The 20,965-nt window shown below is 47.7% G+C and overlaps 1 protein-coding gene across 1 annotated transcript in view; it reads right to left on the bottom strand.

Annotated features, from left to right (window-relative positions):
- SLC6A11 (solute carrier family 6 member 11) overlaps positions 1–20,545 on the bottom strand; it is a 124,260-nt gene extending 103,715 nt beyond the window's left edge. The window contains exons 1-4 of the mRNA XM_061127589.1: positions 20,293–20,545; positions 16,979–17,113; positions 16,718–16,858; positions 13,308–13,398 (exon numbers count right to left, since the gene is read on the bottom strand). Coding sequence (XP_060983572.1) covers positions 13,308–13,398; positions 16,718–16,858; positions 16,979–17,113; positions 20,293–20,545 — 620 coding nt within the window. The remainder of the gene's footprint in view (positions 1–13,307; positions 13,399–16,717; positions 16,859–16,978; positions 17,114–20,292) is intronic.
- Positions 20,546–20,965: the final 420 nt, after the last annotated feature.

Genomic DNA, 20,965 nt, shown 5'->3' with positions numbered 1-20,965 from the left:
TTCCAAACACCAGCTTCCAGACCTGAGAGTGGTTTGACCTGAGAAAGCAGAGGTGGAGCAGACCCCTCTCCCACCACGGCAGAGAGCCCGGGTGGGCGGGGTGGGAACAGGCCCCCAGCTGGTGGGGGTGGGGTGCTCATCCTAATGTCCAGCACATAACCGGCATGCACTTCAGCTTTCTTTAACCTGTCACGGACAGGAGCGCTGCCGGGGATGGGGAGACCACCCTAAATGCTGGCACTGAGGGACCGAGCTATAAATAGCCTAGCTCGGGCCTCCTCTCTGGTCTCCCAAAGCAACAAACAAACAAACAAACAGCCCAAACAAATGCGCCTTCCCTGCCCCCTCGGGGTCCTGCTCTCACCTCCCTGGCCCAGTGTAGGGCATCAACTCCCCCCACGTCAGGGGTCTGCTCCTGCAGGGACCCTCAGTCTAGGCACCGAACCGAGCTGGGGACTCAGGCCAAGGACCCTCCTGGCAGGAAACTCAGGCCTCCACATCACGCATTCCCTTGGGAGAATGACCGAGTGTTACCTGCAGGCTGCTCAGTGACCTAAGAACAGGCGCTGCGGTGATGAGGAAGGCAGATGACTTTTGCCCTCAGGGAGGAGACAGGTGATGACAAGGACAGGGACAGCTGGCATTTCCTTCCTGCTCACTGAAGTCAGTGCAATCACGATTCCCACTTTACAGATGGGAAAACCGTGGCTTAGGGAAACAACATGCCCAGAAAGGCAGAGGCTGAAGCCACAAGTGCTCAACTTGAGATACAGCTAGGACCCACAGCCCTGTCTTAGGAAGATGGACCAAAAAAGTATCACTCAGGGACTACAACAAGGCAACGAAGCTGGTCTGTAAGGTGTGGAGTTCCCGCACCAATTTCCTCTGTGGCTGCAGAAATCCTCCTCCCCGGTCATGTGGAAGTCCCCTCCAGTCCTGAACACACCCTGCACTTCTCCATTCCCCAGGATCCATCCCACAGTTCTCTCTGCCAGCAATGTCCTTCTCAGTTCTCACACGCCTTCACAGTTCTGCCTGTCCTTCAAGCACCAGCTCAAATAATACGAAGCCTTACCAAGTGCTTCCTTGGTCAGTACCTGTAAACCAAGAACCTCCTTCCCCCTGAAGATGCAGTGAGCATCTATGCTGACCTCTGACCTAGAAATGCCTGGTACACTAACTGTTTCTATATAAAATGCCAGACAGCACGGATTTAGGCTTCACAAGGCGTATGGTCTCTGTCCCAACTATTCAACTCTACCCTTGCTGTGTGAAAGCAGCCAGAGACAATCTGTAAACAAATGCTATGGCTGTCTTCCAGTAAAACTTTATTTACAAAAACAAGCAGCAGATGGATTTGGTCCATGGTTTTCTGACCTCTGTCCTAGGCTAATGCTTCCCAAAGAAAACTAATCCTGTATGCCACCCTGAGGTCATACAGGGACCTCACTGAGGAATGGCTACATACTGTAGCCCTCTTTAGACAGTCCCTATGCTCATTAGAATATTAAAGGCTCTGAGAAGTCCTGCAATAAAGGCATCTCTATAGCTCTGTCTGTCTGGGCTTCCCTGGTGGCTCAGATGGTAAGGAATCTGCCTGCAATGCAGGAGACAGGGTTCAATCCCTGGGTCAGGAAGATCCCCTGGAGAAGGGAATGGCTATCCAGTCACATATTCTTGCCTGGGGAATTCCATGGACAGAGGAGGTTGGCAGGGTATGGTCCATGGGGGTCAAAAAGAGTTGGATGTGACTGAGCAACTAACAATAGCTCTGTCTAACCCAATGTTTCCCGAACTTACTTAGAACTATTCTTCATTAAAGTGCAAATTAAAACAAAATGAGATGCCACTTCATGCCCACAAGGGTGCACCCACGAGGATGGCCTAATCAAAAAGATAGACAATAATAAGTATCTTCAAAAACACATGTGAAATAGATGACCAGTCCAAGTTTGATGCATGAAGCAGGGCACTCAAAGCCAGTGTACTGGGACAACCCAGAGGGATGGAACGGGGAAGGAGGTGGCAGGGGGGATTCAGGATGGGGGGACACAGGTACACCCCTGGTTGATTCATGTCAATGTATGGCAAAAACCACCACAATATTTTAAAGTAATTAGCCTCCAATTAAAATGAATAAATTAAAAAAAATAATTACACCAAGACAAGCAATCGCACTGGGACCAGAGAAACCAAAATGTGTACTCGTCCCATCAAAAATGTATAGTCTTTTCTGTCAACATATCGAAATCATAATATCACTCATACATATTCAAGAATCTTTGTTGAACTTTGACTCCCAAAAATGTACTATTCTTCAAGTATAATTTTTTCTATCTTGTCACTTTCTTGTTAATTAGTATAAAAAATAATATTTGGAGTAACTCCTTAAGATAGACCCATAAAAAGTATATTCCTAGCCAGTCTGAATAAATCAAGAGCATCTGCTAAAAAAAAAAAAAAAAAAAAGGAATACAGAGAAATGGAACTCATATCTTTCTGGCAGGAATGTAAAACAGTTTAGCCACATTGGGAACGTTTGCCAGCTTGTTAAAAAGGTTAACATAAAACTCAGCCTTTGCAAAACCCCTAGGTTATTCAAACCCCATCTGAATGCAGAGTTCCAATAGCAAGGAGAGATAAGAAAGCCTTCCTCAGTGATCAATGCAAAGTAACAGAGGAAAACAACAGAATGGGAAAGGCTAGAGATCTCCTCAAGAAAATTAGAGATACCAAGGGAATATTTCATGCAAAGATGGGCACAATAAAGGACAGAAACGGTATGGACCTAACAGAAGCAGAAGATATTAAGAAGAGGTGGCAAGAATACACAGAAGAACTATACAAAAAAGATCTTCATGACCTAGATAATCATGATAGTGTGATTACTCACCTAGAGCCAGACATCCTGGAATGCGAAGTCAAGAGGGCCTTAGGAAGCATCACAATGAACAAAGCTAGTGGAGGTGATGGAATTCCAGTTGAGCTATTTCAAATCCTAAAAGATGTTGCTATTAAAGTGCTGCACTCAGCACTGTTTATAATAGCTAGGACATGGAAGCAACCTAGATGCCCATCAGCAGATGAATGGATAAGGAAGCTGTGGTACATATACACCATGGAATATTACTCAGCCATTAAAAAGAATTCATTTGAATCAGTTCTAATGAGATGGATGAAACTGGAGCCCATTATACAGAGTGAAGTAAACCAGAAAGATAAAGAACATTACAGCATACTAACACATATATATGGAACCAGCCCAGGTGGGATGCATGAGACAAGTGCTCGGGCCTGGTGCACTGGGAAGACCCAGAGGAATCGGGTGGAGAGGGAGGTGGGAGGGGGGATCAGGATGGGGAATACGTGTAACTCTATGGCTGATTCGTATCAATGTATGACAAAACCCACTGAAATGTTGTGAAGTGATTAGCCTCCAACTAATAAAAAAATAAATAAAAAATAAAAATAAATAAATAAATAAATAAATAAAGTGCTGCACTCAATATGCCAGCAAATTTGGAAAACTCAGCAGTGGCCACAGGATTGGAAAATATCAGTTTCCATTCCAATCCCAAAGAAAGACAATGCCAAAGAATGTCCAAACTACCAAACAATTGCGCTCATCTAACACTCCAGCAAAGTGATGCTCAAAATTCTCCAAGCCAAGCTTTAACAGTACGTGAACCATGAACTTCCAGATGTTCAAGCTGAATTTAGAAATGGTAGAGGAACCAGAGATCAAATTGCCAACATCCATTGGATCATAGAAAAACCAAGAGATGTCCAGGAAAACATCCACTTTTGCTTTATTGATTATGCCAAAGCCTTTGACTGTGTGGATCACAACATACTGTGGAAAATTCTTCAAGAGATAGAAATACCAGACCACCTTTCCTGCCTCCTGAGAAATCTGTATGCAGGTCAAGAAGCAACAGTTAGAACCAAACATGGAACAAAAGACTGGTTCCAAATTGGGAAAGGAGTACGTCAAGGCTATATATTGTCACCCTGCTTATTTAACTTACATGCAGAGTACATCATGCAAAATGCCAGGCTGGAGGAAGCACAAGCTGGAATCAAGATTGCCAGGAGAAATATCAATAACCTCAGATATGCAGATGACACCACCCTTATGGCAGAAAGTGAAGAGGAACTACAGAGCCTCTTGATGAAAGTGAAAGAGGAGAGTAAAAAAGCTGGCTTAAAACTCAACATTCAAAAAACAAAGATCATGGAATCCAGTCCCATCACTTCATGGCAAATAGGTGGGGAAACAATGAAAACAGTGACAAACTTTATTTTCTTTGGCTCCAAAATCACTGCAGATGGTGACTGCAGCCATGAAATTAAAAGACACTTGCTTCTTGGAAGAAAAGCTATGTCCAACCTAGACAGCATATTAAAAAGCAGAGATATTACTTTGCTGACAAAGGTCCATCTAGTCACAGCTATGGTTTTTCCAGCAGTCATGTATGACTGTGAGAGTTGGACTATAAAGAGAGCTAAGTGCCGAAGAATTGATGCTTTTGAATTGTGGTGTTGGAGAAGACTCTTGAGCGTCTCTTGGACTGCAAGGAGATCAAAACAGTCAATCATAAAGGAAATCAGTCCTGAATACTCATTGGAAGGACTGATGCTGAAGCTGAAGCTCCAATACTTTGGCTACCTGATGAGAAGAACTGACTCTTTGGAAAAGACCCTGATGCTGGGAAAGACTGAAGGCAGGAGGAGAAGGGGATGACAGAGGATGAGAGGGTCAGATGGCATCACCGACTCGATGGACATGAGTTTGAGTAACCTCTGGGAGTTGGTGATGGACAGGGGAGCCTGGCGTGCTGCAGTCCATGGGGTTGCAAAGAGCCAGACATGACGGAGTGAGTGAACTAAACTAGGTTATTCAAAAATAGCCCCAAACTGAAAACTACCCAAATGTCCATCAACTCATAGTCAGACAAATGAAACTTAATTAATTAATTAATTAAATGGGATATTAGCCACAAAAAGGAATAAAGCAGTGACACATGCTGGAATATGAATGAACCCTGGAAACATTTTGCTAAGTAAGTGAAAGAGGACATTAACCAAGGACCACACATTGTATGATTCCATCAAATATGTGATATCCAGACTACACGAATCCAAGAAACAGACAGCAGGTGAAAAGTTGCCTGGCAGTGGGACTGAGATAAACTATAAATGGGCATGGGAGATCTTGTTAGGATGATGAACATAGTCCAAAACAGTCTTGTGGTGACAACTTCACACTTGGCAAATTTACTCAAAAGTCATGAATTATACACCTAAAAGGGGTGCAGTTTATGGTATGTAAATACACCACCAAGTCATCTAAAGGCTATTAAGAAGGAAGTGCCCCACCATGTTTCTGCCTTGCCAAAGCCATACGTCCTAACTATGCAGAACACGCTCTGGCAGAGACAGCGCCATGCAGGTTATCCTGTGTCACACCCACTGTCCAGAGCAGACTCAGTCAGGCTCCAAGAAGATGTGCACCTTGCCACGGACCACAGGCAGTGAATGGCAGAGCCTGGCCTTGCACCCCCATCTCCTGACCTCAAGCTTAACACCTATTCCAGTCCCGCATGGCTGGAGGGTAAGAACCAGCAACACAGGAGGCAATAAGGAGAGGTGTCCATATGCAGGGGTCCCACGCAGAGGAAAGGGCCTCGCTGCCTCATGGCTGGGGTCCCAGGGCCCTTGGGTTCCTGCCCTTCTCCCCCTTGGCAGGACTCAGCACAGCTCCAAAGCGCTGCCCAAGCCTTCCATGCCTCCCCAAGTACAGCAGCTCCCTATTACAAGTGGCCGAAAGCTCAGAGGGTCAAACACCACATTCTGTGTTAAGGCTGGCAGAGAGTCATTGTCTGCTACAGAGGGGGCGGCGGGCACACACATGACGTGGGACAAGTCCTGGACGAGAGATCCAGCGTGGGAGTGTGTGTGTGGGGGGGTCTTCCCCCTGGTCCAGAGTATCCCACCAGGAGGCCTCCATTTTTTGAATGTCACCTTCACCACCTGAGCTGTGGGGTTTTGGTGGGGGGGACAGGCTGAGTATGGGTAAGATGCAGGGGTGAGAGGAGCTACTACTGTTGATGGGCTACTGGCCCCCGCCCCGCCCTGTCGCTGTATGCTGACTGCGCCTGCACCTGGAAGGGTGACGAGGCACACCTGTTTTCCAGGGAGGAAGCTCAAGTTCAGAATTGCACGCCCAGGGTTCCTATAAGTGAGTAGGAGAATCAGGTCCCAGCTCTGGGGCTTCTTCCTAATCTTACAGGTCTTCCAGGGAAAGCATGGAGCTGTGTGTGTGTGTAAAATCTGGAGAGTTTCAAACACTTTCTCTCGGCTTTATGAGAAGTAATACGGAATTGGGATAACGCACTAAAGTTTGGGGACAGCCCCTCCTGTATGGCTCTCTGCCTGAGCCTGAATTGAAGTCACTCATGAACCTCTCGTGCCACCAGCTGCTGGGCCACTATAGACACTGGGGGGCCAGCCTCAGTCTCCATCTGTCATCACAGCAGATCAGAGCCTGCTCGCCTTGCATGCAACGCCTGGCTCAGCTGGAAACCACAGTTCTGCTAAAAGCAAGGTTCAAGTCATTTCCCAAAGGTGCCTCTTGAAATCCAAGAAGACATAAGCCAACAGGTTTTCTGTGTTTTGGTTGTGCTGGGCGCTGGAGACTTAACTCCTTCCTCATTCATCCCTCCCTCCTTCCCTCCATCAATTATACAGAACTGTGGGGCTGGAGAAGACTCTTGAGAGTCCCGTGGACAGCAAGGAGATCAAACCAGTCAATCCTAAAGGGAATCAACCCTGAAGATTCAGTGGAAGGACTGATGCTGACGCTGAAGCTCCAATACTTTGGCCACCTGATGTGAAGAGCCGACTCGTTGGAAAAGACCCTGATGCTGGGAAAGATTGAGGGCAGGAGAAGCCAGCAACAGAGGATGAGATGGTTGGATGGCATCACTGAATCAATGCACATGAGTCTGAGCAAACTCTGGGAGATAATGAAGGACAGGGAGGACTGGTGTGCTGCGGTCCACGGGGTCACCAAGGCTCAAACACGACTCAGTGACTGAACAACTGCAATCTGCCCCAAAACTCTCCCTTTGAGAATCTAGTACCACAGGACTGCAGAGAGGAGGGACAGGCCAGTGGGATTCCGCCCCGAGATAAAACAGGCAGCTGATGGCGTTTCAGTCACGGGCAAGAGGAGCATGCAAGGAAGGGTGGAGGGACACAGCAGGGATCAGAGAGGCTGGCTCTCAGCCCAGCTCGGGCTCTTGCTGGCCAAGAAAGGCACTTTGGATGAGCCCCTTAACCTCTTCCTGCCTCAGAATCCCGAGATGACAATCTGTCCAGTCAGTGATGCCGTACCATCTCTCCAATGGGTAGGTGGAGTAAATGAAGCGATGGGCCTGGAGGGCCATGCTTGGGGCCAGGATACACAGCACGTGCTTAGTAACTAACCGTGACCTCCTTTCTCTTCCTGCATGCATCAGGATGCAAAAGGAACCTCAGACACAACTCTTGCAGTTCAGTAAATCCCTGCTTCCCATGACTCAGTGTGAGACACCCACTATTTGTGAAAACAAATCGCCTCATAGCTGATTTTATATACAAGTATCTTTACTCTAATGTTCAAGAATGAGTAATATTTTATAGATCACAGCTCTTCCGCAGTTACTAAGCCCAACTGTTCCTCCTCCTCCTCCCCCTCCTCCTCTCATTTTGCAGACAAAGAAAATGAGCTGCAAACAGATTCAAGCAGTGAGCCCAAAGCTGATAAGTGGAAGCAACAGTATTTAAATTCTTGCTGTCTGGCTTTAAAGCCCAGGTCTCTGTCTGCATCCTCGCATCTTATCACTACACTTCTCTGGAACATTTCAGCACCTGGATATACAAGCAGTGCCTCTACCCTGAGCTTCCGCTCTCAGCATCGTGTTCATACCTCCTCATCTATTTACTGGTCCTGCTAGGGCCCCGGGGGGTCTGGGCAAGCAGGGACCCCTGGTGTTGACAAGTCAGGGCAGATAGTTGCCAGCAGCAACAAGAGTGAAGAAGCACTGCTCTCTGCTCCGCAGGGGGAGGCCTGGTTCTTGCTTCAGGGATGGTTATCCAGGGAGGGTCTGGTGGATACCAGCAAGTCTGGAGAGCAGACTTCCGCAAGTAACCCCTCCCTGCTTTAGTATCATGGAAAATAAAATCCCATTGTATGCAGTTTTTTCCCTCTTCTACTCAAACATACTTCCTACACTTTTCTACAAGAAAGCACAGGTGACTTTGGCAATAAGGAAATGAAGTGTTCACCAGAGAACCCACTTCTATAAAGGGGAGCTGATCTAAGAGACGAATGACATTTCTGAACCTGGGAATGTACACTCTTCAATAGATGGGGCAAGAGTGAACTCAGACGACACTGACCTCCGCAGGGTTAAGAAACACTCATTCACTCATTCATTCACTCTTCCATCCATGCATGCTAATAAATGGTTATTGAGCACTTAGCATGTGCTGGCAAGACAACAGGGAACAAAACAGGACAGTCCTTGCTGGCACAGGGCTTTCCATTTAACAGAGAGACAGAAAGAGAAGAAACTAGTAAATAAAGGCACAAGGATTTCAGGTAAGTCCTATGCAGACAACAAAACAGATGGATGGGGTGGAGAAAGACTAGGGTACTGACTCAGCGGCATGAACTGGGAGGGCTTACTGAATGACATTTGAATTAAGACTTGATGATAAGAAAGAGCCAGACACACGAGGAACTGGTGAGGAATCTTCTAAGCAAAGGGACTCTTCTCTACAAATGCCCAAGACTGAGCCTAGGACAAGTGCAGGACATACAAAGGGCACCAGTCCAGAGAAGGGGAGTGGGCAGAAGGGAAGATGAGGCTGAGAGGTAGGTAGGGGCAACCCCAGAACCACAGAAAGAATTAAGAGTTTCACTTCAGCAACTCTGAGCCCAGATTCTGTGCCCAAATGAAAATCAACTCAAGTGGCCATGCGATTTAGAAATACACAAATTTTTAAAACCTCCTCCAGTAAGAGAAACCAAAAAGACAAGACTGCATCCTTCTGAATAAAGATAGAGAAGAAATTACCCTTAGAGCTTAATGCAGGCTTAGCACACAATATGCTTACAACAAATGTGTGCTGAATGGATGCCATGCAAAAGCACTTTCAATTGTACACATGGCGAACATGCATTTGCTTGCAAAACCGTGGACAAGAGAATGAGAGTGCCTAGAAAAGAAAGTGAAAACAGAACACAGTCCATCTGATGCCACAATGCTGGTTACACTCATAGCACTCAATCCCCACAAGGCACATGGGCTTAAAATGCAGAATTGCCAACATATTGAGATAAATGCACAGGTGCCAGACGCATAATGAGTTAGTAAGGGAAACCAGGTGGCCTGATTTTGAAATCTGACATCAGGAAGACAAGCCGCCCCTGCCTCACAGGCCCCTGCCCGATCCAGAACCCGGGACTGACCCAGAGCCTGAGCTGTTCTCAGTGGCTAAGACAGTCATTTTAATTACTCCCTGAAAGGGGAAATGAACCTTCAAGATGTCAGAAGCCCAAGGTCAGGGTGAAGGCATGGCCAGCCACAGGCAGGGAAGCAGCACCTTGTAACTGATTTTATGAGATCCACGGGCTTGTCTCTCCTCCGCTTCCAGAGGGCTAGGACCACGTCCTCTACTTCCACCACTCCCAACTACGCCAGTTTCCTGCTCACATGCACCAGGAGCTCAGGTGTTTGCGGAACAAATGAACGAGCACCCAGCTGAGGCAGTCTATTCTGACCAAGCCGCGTGGCCCTGAATGAGATGCCCGGGGTCAGAGGCAGCAGGGACAGGACTCTAACAGCACAGTGTGGACAGGAATCAGACACACAAGAAAACAGAAAAGAGAACCAGGAAAGACGCACTTTCGAGGACACTTGATCCAACACTCGAAGCGTCGTCACACAGGAAAGGAATCAGGCACATTCCCTCTAGAGCCCCAGAAGCCAATCTTTGGCTGAATTCAAGGAAGAACTTCCTCCTAGCATGGCATTTGCCAGGCTGTGTTTGGTGGAATGCTAGCATTCCGGGGTGGGGGAGGGGAGGGGAAAGGGGGGAATGATTCCAAATGATTGCACGGGAAAATACGTTTGGGAATTTGAGTTAATCAAAGGTAATGGATATTCTTATTGGAGGGCACAGCTTTCAGCCCTTCTCAAGTTTATGTGGCCCCAAACAGTTTTTCACAGGATGCTACAAACATCGCACAGAGTGTCTATGTCCCAAGTTCACCGCTGGGGAAAAGATGAATTACAGCTGTCTCATACAAACATCTTGCAAAGGAAGGAAGGAGTGTCATACCAGAATTGGAGTGCTTTAAGGATGCAGAATTCAACACTGCATAGATGATACAAATACAATCAGAGAAGAAAATTGGAACTATGGGCTCATTCTGCCATCGACTTTCATCTTGAATGACCGAGTAGCAGGCAAAAAGGCCCAGTTACACGTGAGGACACAGACTAACTGTCCCCTCCCACCACTTGGTGTCCAAATGAGTGGGTAACATGGATATTATGGGCTTCCCAGGGGGCTCAATGCTAAAGAACTTGTCTGCCCACGCAGGAAATGCAAGAGACTCAGGTTCAATCCCTAGGTTGGGAAGATTCCCTTGAGGAGGGCACAGCGACCCACTCCAGTATTCTTGCCTGCAGAATCCTATGAACAGAGGAGCCTGGTGGGCTACAGTCCATAGTGTTGCAAAGAAATGGACATGACTGAACCGATTAAACATGCATGCACACATGGATATTACAAAGGGATCCTCGAAGCAGTCAGTACTGTTCTGAGGAGCTTAGGGATAAGATGAGTACTTGCCAGAGCCCACTTTGACTCTCCTCATGTACTGTTTTCTAGAAAATACCATCTGCCTGCCTTCCTCCCATGTACCTTTACATTTGGTAAATATTCACTGAGGGTCTTCCATACACCAGCAGTGGAGAGCAAAACCAGAAAAGGTGCTGCTTCACGACAGCCTCCTGGGGAATTCAGACAATAAACAAACATGCTGCACAAATAAGAATTTAATCCAGGTTTCCATACACATTACAAAGGAAATGAATGGTACAAACCAATGTAAGTTACACAGAGACCTTGTCCAGTGTAGGACGTCGGGTTCTGTTCTCTAAGGGACCACAGAGACCATCTTTTGCCATCCTCAAATGTGCAGGTCCAAAACATTCCCATAGGAAACTCTAGTCCACTGGGGCTGGAAAAGGCCACACAGCACCTGTCCCACCCACATACATACAAAGCAGCCTCCACTCCAGCACAATGTCACATGGATGCTCTATTTGACTATGACCTACTGAGTAGGTCATACCTGACTATCTGACTGACTCAGTAGGTCATAGTCAAATAGAGCATCACTGGCTCAATGTATATGAGTTTGAGGAAACTCCAGGAGATAGTGAAGGGGGCGAAGCCAGGCATGCTACAATCCATGGGGTCGCAAAGAATTGGACATAACTGAGCAACTGAACAATGACAGTAGGTCTGGATAGAGCTGGAGAGTTTGCATTTCCAACCAGGTGATGCTTCTCTGCCAACCACATCAGCTAGCACTACTTCATCAGGCATTTTAAACGACCTAAACAAACTGAAGGTTATACCATGTTCATGAACAGAGAGGCTCAATCACAAAGGTGTCAGTTTTCTCAGACTAATCTATAAGTTCATTATCCTCCCAACCAAAGTCCCCACAGAGTTGTTCTCTCCTTTATTGTTGTTGCTTTTTTAACTTGACAAGCTGATTCTAAAATTCATCTGGAAGACTAAAATAATTTTGGAAAACAGCAAAGTGAGGGACCTGTCTTGTGGGTTCAAAGCTTAAAATTAAACTTTAGGTATAGCACTGACAAATGGTTAGCAAAATAGATGAAGAGACCACAGTGCCCTCAAACAGATCTATGCTTTCAGTAAAACTTTATATGGAAGATGGCATGACAAATCAGTATGGAAAGGATGAATAATTCAGCAAATACTGCTGGAGAAATTGGTTATTTATATAAAAAATAAAACTGGATTCCTACTTCATATCTTGTACAAAATAATATTCCAGGTAGATTATATTCCTGAATGTGAAAAAAACTTTAAAACTCCTAGAAGAAAACCCAGGAAAAAAAAAATATATCAACTTTGAGGTAGGGAACTATATCTTAAATAAGACACTCACTGTGCAAACCAAAAAGAAAAATACTGGCAGGTTTGAATTCAATATAGTTGAAACTTCTGTACGCTACACACAAACAATGAAAAAAAGCCACACACTAAGAATGGTATCTGGTTAAACAAAAAGAAAATCACTCATAAAACTACTGCTCTCTACACTGCTATTCAGCAGCACTAGGGTAGTGGAAATTCTTCAAAGAAGTCAGACCTTTTCAAACTGAAAAGCCTCAGCGAGCCTTTATCCAGTCTTCAACCCACAGAGGAAACTTTTCTTCAATTCCTGGGGCGCTGCACAATTCTGCACATTCACAATGTAAATGATGCCCTCTAGGGTTGTGCAGTGAGCAACTTATACAACCGTATATGGCAGCCCTGCAACTCCAAGAGCTACAGATCCCTTCGCAACACTGATGAAAAATGCCTGTCTTTGCAAAAATGCCTACCCGCACAAATACAGCCTATAAAGTCAGTGGATTCAGGCACTGTCTCCAAAACCATCAACAGCCTTATGTTGGTCAAACACTTCCAGGTATGAGGGCTCAAAACCCATGAAAGTACTTGCAGACAACACTGCGGGACTGCACTCTTCCTTAAGTACTTGCCTCTTTACAACCTCTCCCCACTCAAATTGATATATGTCCTTTCCGTGTGACCTTGCAGCTACTGAATGAAAGCTAACCTGTCCCCCCAGGAGACTTCTGCTTTCCAGGCTAAATATACTCTTGACTTTGTTTATTGCAAACAGTCTAAATCTTCTCTTTCGCTAAAAATGAGTTTTTAAACTGCCCATCATTTTACCAAGCACTTCTTACCCTGGTAAGTAACTAGGCATGCTGACATGTCAACAGAACGAGAAAGCATTTTTCTCAGCTGTGCCCATTTGGAAAACCTCTCAAGATCTCCATCCTGGCTTCTAAACCAGCCAAATGCCCACAGAAGCCAGGAAGTTCAAGGCTGGAGGCAGGGTCAGGTTTTTTCAGCGGTGGGGTGGAGGCAACCAGGACAGAGCCCCCAGGGGCTGAAGGAGACAAGGCGTTTCCACTTACTCCCAAAACTCCATGACAGGAGAGGTGGCGTTCTGCAGGGACACGTGGCTGTGGTTGGTTGCATTCAGTTTTTGGAACTCCACGCAGTTCTCTGAAGTGGGAAACAGGACAAGAAACAAGAAAATTAACCTCTGCGAGGGCTGGAGCTTAGCACAACATTCAGAGCTGATGGTGCAACCAGGTGGTTTTTACTCAGCCACTCCAGGTAAACATGCCTCACAGAGCACTGTGGGGAAAATCAATCACGTACAAACAGTTTAAGAGGGAGGCTTGGCTTGATTCCAACCAGAGAAGAAGTTTTGGGGGTCGGGCACCTCCCCCCTCTATTTCCCACTAGTACGCCCTGTCCAATTCTTTCCTCCTGAATCTTTCACCTTTCCCACTTCCCTGCCTAAGGCTTCTCCATGGCATCTACCTGTTCCACCCTGGCAGGAATGTGAGGGTTAAAAAGGGGCATCAGCCATGGTGTCCCTGGGCCAGTGACGCAGGTGAGACTCAGGCTAATGTCACAGCTGCTTCATAAAGACCCGACAGTTGGATAAAACAATATCCGAATGTGTAAAGAATCCCTGGTTCCTCCATCATTCCCTCACTCACTCAATCTAAGAAAGGATTTATTGAATATCTCTTTTCATTTCATGAGACTTGACGACCAAGGGGGATTTGAATCTCAAGGTAAAAACATGAGTGTCTGTCCTTTAAGGCCCAGATCAGCCTATTACCCTCTCTTCCAGGAAGCCTTCTTTGATCTCCCTCTCCTGAATTCTAAGGAAGTTAGAACTTAAAAGTCCTCCAAGGAACCTCCTTCTCCAACTCCCTTTATTTTGAAGAGGATGAATCAAGGGTCAGAAGTAGTCAAGGGACCCCCGCCCACACCCTCTCCCTGCTCACAAGTCACCAGCCAGTTCGGGGAAGAAAACAGTCCAGCCAAGGCTGCACTTCCTTTACCATGGTTATTGCCTGGTTCTGTCTGCCACCACGGAATCCAGGTCTCTTTACAGCACCTCCCTGTTCACAGAGTCGCCTTAGTCACCAGGCTATGAGCTCCCTGAGGATGGCATCATGTGTGCCCACTCACTTCAAAGCCCCTGCACCCAGCACAGTGACCAGCCTGAAGCCTGCATTTAGCTTCATGCTGGCCCTTCACTCTGCTCATGTATGCACAAACCCTCCAACTACATCTATAATCGCTGGAGCATGAAGCCCTCCTGCACATGATACTTCACACATTATAATAGTTGACAAGCCTTCAGAGAAAGGGGAGTGCAAATCAGTGGAAGAAAGCTTTGCAGCCCAATGGGGGAAAAGCCTCCCAAGTGTCTGCTCCTTTCCTACTTCTCTGGACAAGTGCTAACCATACCAGGAAAGGAGATGGTCTGTGGGGTCCACAGCCAGTCTTAAGAGAAGTCTGGGAACCTAAAGTTATAAGCAAAATGCCTGAATGTGCCCTTGTGCCTTTTTCTAGAGCGAGGAGCCCTTAGCTTTGATCAGATTCTCTTAATACAGTGTCTCTCAATTTTTTTTTCTAGGGTAAAAAAATTTCTCAGACACCCAAAGTTGACAAGGCATTTTTATTAAAATAATATTTAATCATTTACAAATAAGCAATGAGTTATAAAGCCTTTGTGGTTCAAGTATTCAAACAACTATAAAGCCAGATTTTACAAGTTAAATACCAACTATACTACCGAACCAACACAATTCAAATTGATAGCATAAAACGGGTATGCACGATAATGCCATCTTGTGAGATTAAAGTGATTTCCCAACAGGAAAATGGACCTGAGAGGTAGGAGGCAGGGTCTATGGAGTTAAACTTGCTTATTTTTCCATGCGCTATTTGAGATTCAGTTCTATCACCATTTTTCTCTGGTCATGCATTTGCAGAACCTTCATTTCTACAGTTCACTGCATTCTTGGCTGGACTTATATCAATGACCATTTATGAATTAAATCTCTTTTTCCCTTGGCCACCATCATCCTATTCACCAAGAATGCATCTTAAATTGTCAATGTGAACAAAGTCAGGCATTGAGATCCCCAACCGTCCTCATTTATAAGGTGAATGTATAGATGATTAGAACATGCACATATTTTTAGAGTACCCTCAAAATAAATTTGCACAATTAATTTATCATGGATGACTTGCAGGCCTCCAAGAATATGTCCTTGGATTTTAGTTTGATAAACATCTTGATTATGCTCCTGGGCAAAGAAAGGTTAAGAACCAGGGAGAGAAAATGAGACCCCCCCCCCAACCCGCCAAAAATGTGCTGGGTTGGGGAACAAGGTAAAGTTATGCAGGGATTAAAAACTAGTTCACAGCATTTTCCTGGTCTAATGACTGCCGTTCCTTCTGCCAGTGACCAACATCCTGCCCTGTCTTACTGTATCTCAGCTTTCAGGATGACTGGCCACTTACAGGGAAAACTAACCACAGGTTACAACATAGATGGTGAATAGATTAGAGCAGGTATGTTGACTGCAGTCAAAAGGCAGTGACTGTCTAGGGCAGTACTGAGCAGAGCTCCGAGGCCAAAACTAGACTCAAGAGGAAAGAGTTCTACAATCGATTAGTAATGTCTGTACAGAGCAGTCTCCATACATAGGGGTTGAGACGTATTTGTCTTCTCTAGATTGTAAGACTCAGTCCTGACAGGTTGACAAATTGATAAGTAAACAGTATATTAGAATCCAAAGTCATCTCAAAAGTTACCCATTGAAGGGAGGAGGAGGGTGGTGAATTCAGGTGTCTACCTGGGGTGGACAGGTAGAATCAATGAGCCACATGAGCTGGGTGGGGACTGTGGCCAGCTTGAGGACAGATGCTTCAACCACAGACAACAGCCGTTTCTGATCTGCAGCCACCACCACCAAGTATGATTGTGGGAATGTGGCTCTGCTATTGCCGGATCTTTTTAACTTTTCAAGAGAAGCCAGGAATCTGGATATTCGTCCCCAGTCTTCTGATTTTTCAATTTTTGAAAATACAGATACATTTTTGAAATGGGCTGGTCACTGATCTAAAGCCTAATTGGCTTACAGCCCCCGTCTGCAACTCTTGATCTAGTCTAACCCCTTCATTTTACAGAGGAAAATGTGACACTCAAGAGGCAGGGCTGGAATTGCAGCCTGAATCCCTGGATCTCAGTTTATCACTTCTTACTTGCATCCTTACTGTGTGCCCAAAGGATGCAGCCTCTATTTTTGGCAAAGCAAGGTAAGAAAGGCACAATTCTTTTCCTTGTGCCAGTCCCTGGGCTAGGGCTCAGCTCATGCTAGTATGCAGGCCAGGTACAGAAATGACCCCGGCTTCAGTGGAATCTGAACTCACAGCAAGACACGTGACACACCACCATTCCCAGCTCGCCCAGTAAGACCAGCAGAGAGAGCCTCCAGGGAGGCCGTACCTGTGTTCCACTCGTGCCCGCAGGTGGCCCAGGGGAGCTCGGTGGTGAAGCAGTTGCTCAGGTAGAAAATGGCCCATGCCAGGATGATAATGTAGTACACGTTTAGATGGGCCTCAATCACCTGCGTTGCGTAACCAATGCCTGAAAAAACACAGAAAAGGCAGTGATCTGAGTCCCTCTCCAACTCGTTAAACAAAGCTGCCCTTCACAGCCTGACAATACCCAGGCATCCTTTTATTTTCTGATTAACTCAGCACTTACCTTCAAATAAAGGGCACACTTTCCTCCAACATGTAATGCCACCTTCACTCGTAAACTGTCCCAGAGCTGTTTCCAGGAAAAAAACAGGAATCCCACAGCATATAAAAAACACCACATAGGGAATCAGGAATGCCCCTGCAAAGATGCAAAGGAAAGGAATGAAGCTAAAGTTGCCTCCACCACTTCAGCCCTTGAATAACCTATTAGAGGCAAGACAGCATATGCTCTGAGCTTGAGTTCAAGTTCCTGCTATGAGGACCAGAGTCAGACAAGGTGAGCCCAGGTTTGGGCTCTCTGCCACCTACTCCCTTGAGTAAGTCTATGTCACATCTCCCAGCCTCAACTTATTCACCTGTAAAATAAGGCTTTAATACGTAAGAACTGCACCACTTACCTCACAGAATGGTTGTACAGGTAAGAGGATAAAGTTTAAGAAACTGTGTAATATGCTTGAATCTTTCGTTTATGCATTCTATCCTCCAGCACAAGTCAAATCCATTCCCTCCCTGAATGCTGCATCCTCCTTTTATATAATAAAGTAACCTCAACTGGCCAAGGGAGGGGGCCTCTTCTTTTTACTTTGGAAGTAACCTGCAAAAAATCTTTATAAAGAAAGGCATTCTCAAGGAGATATACAATGAGCAGGAATAGGTCCCTGTACACAAGCCCCAGGTATGGAGCTAAGATATGAGGAGTTCATAGCAAGAATACAGCCAGAGAGGCTGGCTTTGAATCAGTCTGGAGAAAAGACCACCTTAAGCTTTAGTGCTCCCATTTTGAAACACAATACCCACCGCCTGGGCCTTTCTGTGAAACAAATTAAATAACTGAGGTGAACATGAGCCATTACAAGCAGAAAGGGATTTTTCCAAATCCCTCATTCTCTCTCTGTCTAATAACAAAGCATGAAAACACATGCTATTCCCCCGCCATCTGATCTTGCGAATGAAGGCTTTCACTGAAATTGCTTTTTGCTAAATGAAGTCCCTTTAACCCAGGATTAACAGCAATGATATTGATCAATCCTGGTAATAGGACAATATTTACCAGGTTGTGAAAGGGTCTTAGCTCTTCTATTTTTACAAAGTTTCACATTGGGGAAGAAATACTAAAGTATTGTTGCAACTTATGAGTAGAGCTGTACAGATTTTTTTTTTTTTAAAGAAAGTTAAACAGTTGATAAGCAGATCCCCCAACTATATTAGAAGGCAAAAAAGTGCCTGAAAGAAGATAAAAAGGGTCTGTTTGCTGAATCTAAGTGATTAAGACAAGCCACAGAAGTTTCCCTAACATGCTGTAATTTAAAATAAAATAACACTTTCTGAAGGCCTTGTGGCCTCTCTGTTCACAAAGCTAGTAATCCTTAAGATAATTAAACCAGGATATCTGTACACCCAGCGGAGATTCTTGTTGAGTTAGAGTAAAAAAAAAAAAAAAAAAATGACTCATTTTAAAACTGTACTCACTACAACCTTTTTTTAAAAAAAATCTGAGAGTTTGTAATTAATGCAGCTTATACAATGTTCTGATTTTACGAATGTGTTTCTGGTTTTGGTATAACAATTTCCTGCTTAAAAAAAAGGGCGGGGGGGAGAGGTTTAAACAACTCTTGCCTGGGACAATCCTAAAGGGTTTCCACAGGCTTCTAAGTGGACGCAGCAGCTTACACAGGCTGAATGTGCAAAGAGGAGAGGCAGGCTCCCAGCTGAGGGCTCAGGGCACGTTCGGGGTCTCTGAGGCCACTCCCTCTCTCCCCGTGCCAAGCCACCGACACCGGCGGCCACTTCATTACCAGTGCAGAGCAGGCTTGGAGCAGCCTGTGCCTTCAGGATGAATGTCTCCAAAGAAAAGGGCCCTGGCCAAGCAGTCCCCTTCTCGTTCTCCCTGCAGCTGCCCGCACAGGAAGTCCTGCCCCGCAAAGCCGGACAGTGTGGTCCCTGCCAAACCTCTGAGCTACCTTTGCTGGACTCTGGGGATCCGCTGGAGGGACACAGCAAAGACAGAGAGGAATACACAAACACTGGCTTTTCTCTGCAGAAACCATGCCCCTCGAGGTTTCACACGGTCCCTTGCCATGGCCCTGCCAGCTGTTCTGTTGATAACGACAGGTGGGGGCTCCTCAAATCTGGAGGCCCCCCCTTCTTGGAGCTGGGAGATCTGAGGATTTAACTGCTGCGTCTCCACCATGCAGCCTCGGACATGCTGTCACTAGAAACGACTCTCTGGTCACTTTCGTTTCCCTGACCCCGGCAAGCTCTGCTGTTGCTGCTGCTAAGTCGCTTCAGTCCTGTCCGACTCTGTGCGACCCCATGGACGGCAGCCCACCAGGCTCCACCGTCCCCGGGATTCTCCAGGCAAGAACACTGGAGTGTTCTTCTCCAATGCATGAAAGTGAAAAGTGAAAGGGAAGTCGCTCAGCCTTGTCCGACTCCTAGTGATCCCATGGACTGCAGCCCACCAGGCTCCTCCGTCCATGGGATTTTCCAGGCAAGAGTACTGGAGTGGGGTGCCATTCCCTTCTCCACGGCAAGCTCTAAGCACCTTCTAAACAGCAAGTCGGTACTGTTGCTAACTGTTCTGAGACGAGTCAAAGAAGCTGTTTTGTGCCCATCTTCCCACCAGACAGTCCTAGACAGGGCCCTACGGGCAAATGAAAGGAAGGGAAACCAAACGGCAACGGGCCTCGCCTAAAAAAGTTCTCCCAGTTGTGCGTCCAATCTCACTTTAAAACCAGGCCTTTGGTGTCGGAACCCCACCTTTACCCCTTGGGGAGTGAGCGACTTCTCTGCCCCTCAGTTTCCTCCCCTGCAAAACGGGGAATATACCCCTACCTACGAAGACGACTGCGAAACGATATGAGGTAAGTTGAGTCCGGAGGCTGGCATTTCGGGAAGCCCTCAGAAGCCCAAAGCTGCTCGGATGACCAAAGTCCCCTTTCCTTCACGCGCGTTTCCAGTCAGGAAAGCTGAGGCTCCAAGGGGCTGCCTCCTGCCCCCGAACTCCCGCCAAGGGCTCCCGGCCTCGGTCTGCACCTCACGCCCGCGGGGACAGAACACACAGCCGGCGGACGAGTGCCCGCGTGCTAGCAGGTGCCGCGCTCAGGTGCGAAGCGGGGGGCGCGAGCATGCGCACTGGGGCGGCGAGCGTCGCGCCGGGGGTCAGCTCTCGCGCCAGGTGGCCCCGGGGCCGGCGTCCCCGCGAGACTGGGGTCCCGCCACACGCAGGCGCGGGAGGGGGCCCGGCTCCCCGCCCCCACAGGGCCGGCTTCTCCCACCCCGTCCTCTTCAGGGCCGCGCGCGCGCGCGCCGCCTCACCTCCTCCGTTCTTGTAGCACAGGTAAGGGAAGCGCCACACGTTGCCCAGCCCGATGATCTCCCCCGCCACGCTCAGGACGAACTCCACCTTGTTATTCCAGTGGCCGCGCTCGTGGACCGCCTTGTCGCGCTTGTCGCGCGCGGACACCGCGCCCCCGCCGCCGCCGCCGCCGCCGCCACTCAGCACCTCAGACTCCCGCGCCTCCTCAGCAGCCTTCCCGTTGCCCAGAGGCAGCGCCTTCTCCGCCGTCATGGCCGCGCTGGCTGCCTCCTCGTGCGCCGGGCCCGGCTCTGCGCCGCCGCCCCGGGCGGGCTGGCTTTTCAGGAGGCGCGAGCGGGCGGGAGGGGGAGGCAGGGGGTGGAGCTGAGGGGCCGGGCCGGGCCGGGCCAGCGCGGGGACGGGGACGGGGACGCTGCGGCCCGGCCCCGCCGGGCGCCCGCGTCGCCTCAGCCCGGCTAGACCGGGCCAGGGAGCCCGCGAGCACCTTGCGCGCGCCGAGCACCTTGCGCGCGCCGAGCACCTTGCGCGCGCCGAGCACCTTGCGCGCGCCGAGCACCTTGCGCGCGCCGAGCACCTTGCGCGCGCCGAGCACCTTGCGCGCGCCGAGCACCTTGCGCGCGCCGAGCACCTTGCGCGCGCCGAGCACCTTGCGCGCGCCGAGCACCTTGCGCG

Source organism: Dama dama, chromosome 24 (genome assembly GCF_033118175.1).
Source record: "Dama dama isolate Ldn47 chromosome 24, ASM3311817v1, whole genome shotgun sequence".
Lineage (NCBI taxonomy): Eukaryota > Metazoa > Chordata > Mammalia > Artiodactyla > Cervidae > Dama > Dama dama.
This window is presented reverse-complemented; position numbering and strand designations above follow the sequence as displayed.